Source organism: Stigmatopora nigra, chromosome 12, assembly GCF_051989575.1.
Source record: "Stigmatopora nigra isolate UIUO_SnigA chromosome 12, RoL_Snig_1.1, whole genome shotgun sequence".
NCBI lineage: Eukaryota > Metazoa > Chordata > Actinopteri > Syngnathiformes > Syngnathidae > Stigmatopora > Stigmatopora nigra.
This window is the reverse complement of record NC_135519.1, coordinates 7,714,567-7,724,892: the sequence shown is the minus strand read 5'-3', so window position 1 is coordinate 7,724,892 and position 10,326 is coordinate 7,714,567. Positions and strand designations below refer to the sequence as shown.

Below are 10,326 nucleotides of genomic sequence, written 5' to 3'. Positions count from 1 at the left end.
TGAGGGGCAGAGAACATGTCTTTGTTCTGCATATGCATCCATTTCCTAAAAACATGAGGATTCCTGTTTGATTTTTATGTTGTATACACTTTTTTTAAAAATAATTCTTTATAACCACCCACACTCACAGTGTGACCTCCACGCACAAACAGTACAAAATACTTGTGCAACCCTTATCGATCATTGTCCCTGTCTTTTTTTTTCTTCTAGTGTCTGGAAAAAAATCTATTTTGACTTTTGCCTTCACTGCTCGCCAGGCTGTTCTCCCTTGTTTCCAATCTCCTACTCATTAGCAATGTGTGACACCCACATTGGGGATTTGGGAGATGAATGGTCTTACCCTGTGGGTAAAAGAGTGAAATATTACAAGTTGTGGGCTCGCAGAACGGACATGCACATGCAGGCAGCACGCACAAGTTATAAAGGTTATGCTCACACACTGTCTTGACAACCCTTGTAAGAGGAGACAGATTCAGGGAGAAAGTGGCCCACTGTTAAAAATCTCAGAACAACAATGGGCAAATCCTAACAACTGACAAATACAGAAGTAAAACACACTTAACATGATAGGATAACCCTGGATTTTTTTTTAACTCCAAACAAATACAGTGCTTTATCAGTTTTTAAGCCAAAAATACATTGGGGAAACATCACATTTGGGTCATGTATAATAATATTGTTGCCTACATGAACCTAAATGGGGTGCCCACATATGTGGATGCCTCAATTATGGAGAAAATTATAATGAATGAAAACAGTCGTTAGGTCCTCCAACAACACTCTCATAATTGGTAAATACTATATTAAATAATGAAATAACATAGTAAAATAATAAATGTTATTTTTTAAATTATATGTACCAAGCAAAGGACGGTAGATAATAAATAGATGCCCACCATTATTGGATTTTATATTGAGTGAGGAAAAAGGTTTTTTGTAAGGAAAGTCTGTGAGTGCTACTGTATCACCTCCTACATTGTGAAATTCTATTTTGGGATTTTATTTCACACTTCTATGCATCCGTCCTATGATTAACATAATGTGAGGCTAAGTACAAAGGCACTTTTGCAAAATCTTGCTTTCAATTGGGCTTGGACTACTTCAATAGAACTGCCATCATCAAGTTTGAGTTACACTCCCACTTACAAAGAGAGAATCTCCTTATTATTGCATTGAATATGCTTTTTTAACACATTGACTCTGTCATTGTCATTTGGGGATTCCTCAAGGCACAGTCTATGTATGATACAGAATTTATTTTAAAGCAAATTCAGCTGATTTATGGCACCCATAAACCACAATAATAAAAACTCTTTTGTTTGTTTATTGCACACATGTGAAAATTATGTGAAATGTAAATCAGAAAGGGTCTGCTGAAATGGGATAACCCTTATGAAGCTAATTAAGATCATTAGCATGGTTAAGGTAATTAATTTTGTTTTTGCCTTGTTGTATGTGCCACTGTTTGAAGTTTCCTAGTTCACATCAAAGAATTATTTCCTTCCTGGATTGTGAAATAGAAACCACGGTATATAATGACAACAGTACATGTTGGCATCCATTATATACTGTATATAGCATATGATCGAAGTCATTTCTTATAAGAATGAACATAACCACATGGGATTAAAGAACAATCGACTGCAATAAAAGTCATGGCTACATTGTGCAGTATATGTGGTCTGGTATTTAGGTCACTGTTGTGTTTATGTGGATGTTTTGCCAACCCTTATGCACTTGTTAGGCAGTGTTGTGCATGTGCAAATTAAAAAGAGGACAAATATTAAAACTTTGGGGAGGGCTCTTCATGTTAGATTAACAATAGAAAAATATACATACATCATAACCTGTTAGGTGTGCCTCTAAAATCTATACTTCTCCTATAAAGGGGGTGTTTATTGTTGATGCAATAGTTAAAAAGTGCCAGTGACTTCATTCCCGCTTGATTATCTTTGGACCCACACTAACACCATCGAAACAATGACGCTCTTTGTTTGGTAAAAGTCACCAACAGAGGCTGATTAAAGTGTCATTTGTTACGGTCCTGTCCGCCCCAGTCGTCAGCTGACTCATCAATACAATGAAAGCAAAAGAATTTGACATGAACTAAAAAGAAAATAAATGGCCCAGCAAAAACCATTTATAGGCTGTTAGTTTAACTTATTGGCTGCCCTAGTTGATTTTGACTGGAAGGGTTAGTAGCGACCACTTACTCCTATCGACCTGAATTCATGTCATTGTACAATATGTGTTTATGAAGAAGCGATCCTGATTGACAAAGACGAAGCAGGTGGGTGGGCCGCTCCAGCAAGAGATGGAGGGTGTTAAGTCGTCACTATGAGGCACATGTCGGAGATCAGCTGTGGGCTGAAGAGATGACTGAGATAAGAAGGAGAGAAGGACTCCAAATGTTGAGAGGGGGAGATTACTGAGACTTGGCCCCGACAGAAAGAATGGCCGTATGCGGGTCGCCAACTCCATACACATGCCCTGTCCTCTTCTATGTTCACAAGGGTAAAAGGCAATGGCAGGGATTCAAATGCCAGCCTCCACATGGATGTGGTAATGTGAAAGCACTGATCGCGTGACAGCCATCTCAAATAAAACACTTTAGCGATGCCAGTGTCCCATCCTCATGCTAAATCCTCTCACAGAGCTCATGACTGGGCCATGAATTCTACAGTCAATTTTTTTTGTATATAAGTATATCAAGTATTCCATTTTTTTGCTGTAAACCTTAAATTCGGCATAACTTGTATGCCTTTTTTTTATCCTTACTCGCATTACAATCCAGTGCAAGTATAATAGCATTAGTTATGTTTACATGCAGCAAATAATGTTATTTTTGACAACAACCCGATTGTGCAAAGATGCTCATGTGGCAATACCAATTTTTATTTTGCTATATTCCATCCTTTAAAATGATCTTAGATGTTTTCTAAGCTCTCTAATGAGAAAAATCTCAGAAAGTGCTGGCCCGTTTTTCTTGAAACTCACATAGTCTCATCTGATAATCTACATCTCGTGGAGATTTGTACTACTGTTGATGTGCTGGCATGAGCACTAACGAATGAATTGAATGCGAAAACAAACGCTAGCCGTATAAGTATGCCAAGCATGTTGTCTCGGATCAGTCTGTTATTGCTCCCTGTTGCCCAGTAATGAACGCCACTATTACTTCCTATCATTGCTGCATTCTTCGTCTCAACATTATTGGCTATGTTGAGTTTGGCAAAAAAAAAAGAAGGAAAGGAGAGAATGCAGAGTAGTCCGCGATAAGAATAGCTGTTTTATTGTGTGCCACTGCCTTGGCTCATAATAGTGACTGTGTTATCTGAGGGAGCAGCATGCCACACTAAGCTATGTGCATGTGATGCATGGATGAGCAGCATTCCTCCTCCTGAGTGCATCGCGGGGCAGAGATAGTAGGAAGGGATAGCTGCCTGAATGCCAACAACAGTGAGGAAGAGAGAGAAGTGAGAGAAGTGCAGTGGAGAAATGAAGGCTGAGAGCAACACCGGGAACATTTAGTTAAGTGGAATAAAATACCCTTTACAGCAGATAAGATCATTCTGCTTTCCTGGCTATCATCACTAAAATGATTTCAGCAACAAATGCAGCCTATTATGCTGTTGGCAGACCAGAAAATCCATGGAGGTAAACATTAGTCCAAGCATTAAGAGACTGCAGGTTTGGTAAATTCAGTTAACATTTATTAACTGGATGAGGACAGCATTTTGCATGGGGTCTACTCAAATTAGGGGGTATCACGGAAGAGGAAACTGAATGATGGATCCGATGTTGTCTTGGTGCTCAAGCGGTCACCAAACCTCCAGTAGGGTTCGTATGTGCCTGGGCCTGGTGTTCCCTGGATTATGGAATAGAAAAATCCAAACATATGTTAAAATATGCCATGGACCGGTTGATTTAAAAAAAAAACAGCTTATCTGGGCTGTTTTTAGATCATTTACTCACTGACTGTACAGTGTGGAGTCTCGGTACTCTCGATTTAAAAGAGGAAGTAATGCTAGTTGTAGGCTTGCTTGAAAGATTGTAGACACCCGGAGCAGGGCCTTCCTTCTGAGGCAGTCACAAAAAAAGTTTTGCTTAAAATCACTTTAAAAAGAAGAAAAAATTCAATGTTTGAATAACATTTAAGATCAGTAATTTCAGCAATAGGAACTTATTGCCTGCCATTGGCAACAGGATACATTACAATTCAATTAAAGCAATAGACAACACATGTGAAAGACAATTGCAAAAAGTATTTATGCATGCAAATTCTGAATCTCTTAGAAATTTGATAATGGAGAGTGTAATGTTTACACACACAAAAATGACACCACTCACATTGTGTGACAAACGTGACGTCAGTGTTGATACACTCAAAACAGGTAAAAAGTACTAAAAGTAGATCGTATCAAAAGGAGTGCCACCATTTGTAAGTTTTCAATGACAATTTCTGATTCAACACAAGGAAAAGGACCTTAATTCTGGATGTCCATGCGATTAGGATTTGTGTGAGGAGTTTAACCTTTGACAATTACATGTCTCGGAATCGCCGTGACACCACTAACAGCAGAAAACTGCTCTCAACTCTACAGTAATAACACCCTCGGGGTTTCTTAGCACCTTTCCTTCTGTGTCAACACTCTGCAGCTGCCAACCGGTCTCAAATATCCATCAGCCATCAGAATGGAGACACTGTAAGGCTGCAACACCCTGCAATTTGAGCCTCAGCTGACCCTAATGCTCCTTCGATTGGGGGAATCGTTTTTCTTTGGCTCCTTGGGTTGTCATAACCTACTCGTGCGTGACATATACCAGATACACATTACAGTAAAGCCACAACTGGTAACCAAAACCTATTGAAAGTTTTGGAACAAAGCCTTTCTGTGGGCAGCGGAAAGACTGATGGTGCTAGATACCGAGGCTGAACGATGAGATACTTACTGGAGGAAAGGTGATCCTTTGCACGCTTGAGCGAAACACCGCATGCCTGCAGAGAAGACAATGAGGGAGCGAGCTGTCAAAAAAAAAGGAAAAATTGAAGAGAAAATGATAGAACAGAGTGGTGATCGCCCTTCCGTCTTTGAGAAGGAAATGAGAGAAGGAAGGGACATTGGTGTGGAAAACATGATTCATAATTGCAGCACTCTGAAATACTTACATGCACGGCGTCTTCTCCACCGGTTTCACCATCACATTGTAATCGCAAGGTGAAGTATTTAAATGCTTGACATGATAGAAAGAGACACGTAAGCACCTTCAGTGAACTTAAAGAAAACATCTAACTATGCCATTTAAAATAAATACACAACCTTGTCTCTAATTCCTAAAGTGACAACATCAGGCCGTGGACAGTTTTTGAAAGAGCACAACGCCTGGCGCTTCAATACTTCCTGGGTGGAGTCAGTAAGGTTATATGCTCCAGGTAGCAACATGTCTCCTTTTTGCAAACCCACGGGCGGGCGTTCGCGGCCAGTGTCTTTAAAGCCGTAAGTCTTTATGACGGGGTTCAAGTCGGCTTCTTCAATAAAGTCTCGAACGTCATACTGGCCTGGATATGGACTGTCCTAAACAGAACGTATGGAAAGATTTCACTATCATATATATTCCTGGTTAACTTTCTAGGGATTAACTCTTTGCTTGCCATTATTGTCTTTGCTGTGGTGACTTGCAAAAACACATTTACGTACTGAAAATCAATTAAGTACTAATAACAACCTTACCTTATCTGCTCTCTTATTTCCTCGGTAAATGTCAACCGCCATTGAGACATTTGTTTTTCCACTAGTCTCTATTCAGCATAGTTCACTATGTGACTGACCAGAAGTCCACTGACACCTTGGCGACATTAAAACGGTGACTGTTACTATAGAAGCGACTTCACTATCAATTTTTTAACATTGTGCTCAGTTGGCAGGGTACTTCATTTAGATTTAGTAGCTGGATGATGAGTTAAAGACAAATGCAAGTTAGAGACAAAGGGGGACAATTTAAAGCTGGAAATTTGCTTTTTATAAGACTGATGTTTGACTGGTACATTGGAAAGTAGAAATACATTTTAGAAGACTGATATCAAATGCCAGACAGATTATACTTATAAATTTTACTAAAGTATTTAGTAAATCTTGTATTTGTAAATGCATGTAAAGTAGTATATTCCTTTACAAATTTAAATACTTTAACAGCATACAGTTCCATAAATATGGACATTGAGCAAGGGAAACAAAATTCAAACAAGGCAGGGGTTCACAATAGAGCTTTATTTTGTCAAAGTAACAAACTTAGTATCTCTGCAAGCTACTGTAACAAACTCAACTAGAAATCTTTTGTTAAAAAAAAAAAAACATTAGCTTCAGATCTATGCTTCTTCCTCAACACCTTGAGATTGAGCTAAATAAGACATGTGGCCTTTAGCTTTGACATGCTCTGCCAACAGGAGCAGACAACACAGCCTGTGGTCAGTGACAGCTCATGCCCAATTTAAATGTTAAGTACTGTTGTGCACACTTCCAGAGTAAAAGCCTTTAATCCCACTGCGATTTTGAAATGGGGAAGATTTCCTCAGAGTTTCTTACATTAAGAGGCATTGGCTAATGCTCCCAGTGCTTTTGGTACATGACAGATGATAATTGGAAATAATGCTCACAATTAGTGAAAACAAATGTGGGGGGATATTTCCATTTAAAAAAAAAAAGCAGGCGGCTCAATACAAAAATGGTCGCTAATAACTCAATCAAAATTGAAAAATAAGACCAATTATCAAATCTGGGTAGATTGTAAATTTTATTGGAAAACAAAAATATACAACTTGGAATGGATTATTTGAGGCATGGCCAGAGACCATTTAAAAAAAAAAAGAAAAAAGAAAGTGAGTAAAACATTTAAAAAGCATGGTAAGATTAGTAATTTTCTGATATATAGAACAGCAGATACAAAAAGAGTTTGTACGAGTACCTAGGAGATACACCCGTGTCATTTTTTTTTTTTTGCAGTAGTGCAATGCTGAGATTTCCCATATATACTTTGTCCATAGTCCATGCAGAGTTTCAACTCCTCTACATTGTTTCCATGCCAACAGGGTTGCCAAGTGACAACCAGCTGACAGGTTTCCAATGTCGCCTTGCCCAAAAAGGCCCTGAGCACAATACAGAGGAGTCGGTCGTCCGGCTCCCAAGGGCCTCGCAGGCATCTGGTTGGATGACCGTTTGTCACTCAAACACCATGACAGCAAAAGAATGGGACATGGGGGACAAGAGCCTATGCAGTTTACATGCAGTTCCTTTGGACAGCAGTAGGGGCAGGGAAGCAGGGGTTAATAAGATTTTACAGATAAATTACATAGAGAAAAAAAGGCAAATTATTTATATACGAAATCTGTACAAGGCCTTCACTTTGCTGTCATCATTTGTACGAACTCTGTGGAAGGGAGTGGAAAAAAATATCACGATAGGAGCTCTCAGATTTAAAAAAAAAAAAAAAAAAAATCTGAACGAGGGTACAAACCTTCATAGTTGACCTGCCCATCTCCATCAATGTCTGCTTCTCTAATCATCTCGTCAACTTCTTCGTCAGTTAACTTTTCCCCGAGGTTTGTCATTACGTGACGGAGTTCAGCAGCACTGATGTACCCATTGCCGTCCTGAATATTCCATTAAAAAAAATTTAGCTTTCAAGTATTAGCCAGTCTTGAGTTTAACAAAGCCTTTACCTTATCAAAGACGCGGAACGCTTCTCTGATCTCCTCTTCACTGTCCGTGTCCTTCATCTTTCTAGCCATCATGGTCAAGAATTCCGGGAAATCTATCGTGCCGTTTCCTGAAAAGCAAAAGGTTTCAATTGAAGGTCCCTAGTTTGGAGGCACCCCAAATGTTATAAAGCCACTCACCATCTGCATCAACTTCATTAATCATGTCCTGCAACTCTGCCTCTGTGGGATTCTGGCCAAGAGAGCGCATGACTGTGCCCAACTCTTTGGTGGTAATAGTGCCATCTCCATCCTTGTCAAAAAGTGAAAACGCCTCCTTGAACTCTGGAAGGGGAAGTGACGCCATGAGGAATTAGGTCACTTGTGTTTCCAATATCAACACATCATTTTGATTCTCCAAAGGCAATGGTTTCTAGTTCAACAAAGACGATGACACCAAACACAAGCCACCTGGCTAGGGGGCTAATGACTTGTGTTACTTTGGGGCATCACGAGGAAACGGGATTGATGACAATAAAGAACAATGGGGCCTCTGTTATGCCATACAACACCCAAGCCAACTATTTACAGGATCAACACAGCAAAGGCCAATATTTAGGTAAAAAGAAAATTTTCCAATGTCTCCTGCAGGAACACTGCAGTGCTGCTGTCTGTACTTAAGTGAGACAGAGCCACCCATTGATCGTGGTAACAGAAGACACAACCTAAAAACTGCCAGTTATTTGCAAAATAAATAAAAAATAAATTTAAAGACAAAAAATTAACTAAAATTGATAATTTCTAAAGACAGGCCAACTCATAATACACATTCTACCATTCCAAATTGTCACATTGGCAAAAATAAAACAGTAGCACTAACTGGGCCAAGCAGCCAACATTATATAACAGTACAAACATTTATATTTCAAATGAAACTACTCCAATTAAGCACTCATTCCATGCAAGGACACACCCTGGGCAAAGGACTCTTCGGGCTCACAGCAGATATTTTGTTAGATGGCATGAATGCATTTTCCATCAAGAAATGCATTATTGGCCCAATTTGAAACCCAAGAGACCAGATTGAAGGCAAGAGTCAATGGATGCAAGATAAATTATTAAGGCCTTTTGGAAAATGTGGAAAACGCAGCTCAAGAGATATGCAGAGATGGCTTACCAGCAATCTGCTCTTCTGTAAGCTGATCAGCCTGCAAAGAAAAATACATTACTTCAAAATATGATAATTAAATTCGCATCATAAATGACTTATTAGCAACATTCAATTGTCGATGATAAAAGTGCATACACTTGCAATTAAAATCTAAATGAGATTCAAATAGGAATCCAAATGGGAATGGCAGAGCCCAAAGATAGCTCCCACCTAGTGTCCACTTCACCACATTGCAGCCATTTCAAAAAGCCTTTTTGGCACAAGAATATGGTGACGTTTGGCTCGCAATTTTGGCGGCATCCAAACAAGACAAATCTTCCCCCGGGAGCACGCAAAAACGTCGCACATATTAGAGGATCTTGAATGTAATAGACTGATATAGTTTTATTCAAAACATCATCGCGATCGCGCCTAACGAGATATTGGCATCATTAGATTATCAGTAAGAGCGCCAAATCTAAAGGAACACCCCCAGGCTGAAAAATCCGTCTACTTTCATCTTCTAGTAGAGGCAGCAGTTCAGTAATATTGCATAAAACAGCGTAAAAGAGTCAGCTTAAGGCATCAATTAACCAAAAATGCGACATTATGGTCGCAACTTCAAAGGCGGTGTCGCTTGCCGTTATTCCAAAGTCCCGTTACATCGCACAACAACTACGATCTGCCGTGATGATGTAGCAGATGTTAGCCTAACATTTATTTTGACTTACCATTGCGATGTAGATAGAGCTGCTTGTACGCGAACAAAATCCTTAGCACGCCTAAGCTAACACGTTAACTCGCAACACTGCCAGCCTGAATGATGGACGCAGCGCCGCCGACTGCAACCGGGTTCGCCTTTAACAGTTGTCCTAAACCCCTCCTCCTTCTAATATCCCTCCGCTCAACTGACATTTTTTGCCCAAGAATATAAATGATCCATCAAAGATTTTATTTAATCCACCAACACCAATTGAAATCTAATACTACACTTTACTAGATTTTGTCTTTTGTATCAGTTTGTGGTTTTATAGAAGGAATTATATACTTGAACTGAGAGGAGTCTAGTTTACAGCGTATGGTTACATTGTGCGTCTCTGTGATGAGGCACACGCCCTTGCTGAAAGAAATGGCGCTCTGTGATTGGTTTGTTTGTACCTGCAATGCGTCACTCCCCATTTTCTGCGTTTCGCTGCATCTTAGCCAGTAGCCATAGACATCCTGTCTGTCGTCGGTGGTGGTGGTGCTTCATCTCCAGCAGGCCGGCAAAGGGAACTCCCAGACAGTTCAGCTACTAATAAATGGAATTAGAGATAAAGAAAAAAACTCATCTGCTTGTTGACACAAATTCCAAGTCTCAAATTACATTTTCATCTGAATGTTAAAATGAATGGCAGTGCAATCCCAATTTGGAACTCCTAGGGTACATTTAATAGGTGTGCATAATGAGATGGACGTGTATGTGATGTTTCTAAAATTATGC

General features: G+C 39.6%; 2 protein-coding genes across 2 annotated transcripts; both read right to left on the bottom strand.

Moving 5' to 3' along the window:
• Positions 1–3,751: 3,751 nt before the first annotated feature.
• On the bottom strand, positions 3,752–5,774 carry stpg4 (sperm-tail PG-rich repeat containing 4). The gene is made up of 6 exons (XM_077730095.1): positions 5,733–5,774; positions 5,322–5,576; positions 5,171–5,235; positions 4,954–5,026; positions 3,976–4,080; positions 3,752–3,868 (listed from the first exon to the last, which is right to left on the bottom strand). The coding sequence occupies exons 1-6, from the start codon at positions 5,772–5,774 to the stop codon at positions 3,758–3,760; spliced, it is 651 nt and encodes a 216-aa protein (XP_077586221.1). The 3' UTR covers positions 3,752–3,757.
• Positions 5,775–6,254: 480 nt separating this feature from the next.
• calm2a (calmodulin 2a (phosphorylase kinase, delta)) lies at positions 6,255–9,732 on the bottom strand. Its single transcript, XM_077729581.1, has 6 exons — positions 9,575–9,732; positions 8,871–8,901; positions 7,895–8,038; positions 7,718–7,824; positions 7,513–7,648; positions 6,255–7,425 (listed from the first exon to the last, which is right to left on the bottom strand). The coding sequence occupies exons 1-6, from the start codon at positions 9,575–9,577 to the stop codon at positions 7,397–7,399; spliced, it is 450 nt and encodes a 149-aa protein (XP_077585707.1). The 5' UTR covers positions 9,578–9,732; the 3' UTR covers positions 6,255–7,396.
• Positions 9,733–10,326: the final 594 nt, after the last annotated feature.

What these genes read in the sequence shown, in the direction of transcription:
- stpg4 (XM_077730095.1), bottom strand. Translation starts at nt 5,774, where the DNA reads ATGGCGGTTGACATTTACCGAGGAAATAAGAGAGCAGATAAG. An exon ending in AAAGGATCACCTTTCCTCCA is followed by an intron (nt 4,081 to 4,953) that starts GTAAGTATCTCA and finishes TGACTGCCTCAG; the next exon opens with AAGGAAGGCCCTGCTCCGGG. An exon ending in GACTCCACACTGTACAGTCA is followed by an intron (nt 3,869 to 3,975) that starts GTGAGTAAATGA and finishes TCCATAATCCAG; the next exon opens with GGAACACCAGGCCCAGGCAC.
- calm2a (XM_077729581.1), bottom strand. An exon ending in TACAGAAGAGCAGATTGCTG is followed by an intron (nt 8,039 to 8,870) that starts GTAAGCCATCTC and finishes TTCCCCTTCCAG; the next exon opens with AGTTCAAGGAGGCGTTTTCA. An exon ending in CGTTCCGCGTCTTTGATAAG is followed by an intron (nt 7,649 to 7,717) that starts GTAAAGGCTTTG and finishes TGGAATATTCAG; the next exon opens with GACGGCAATGGGTACATCAG.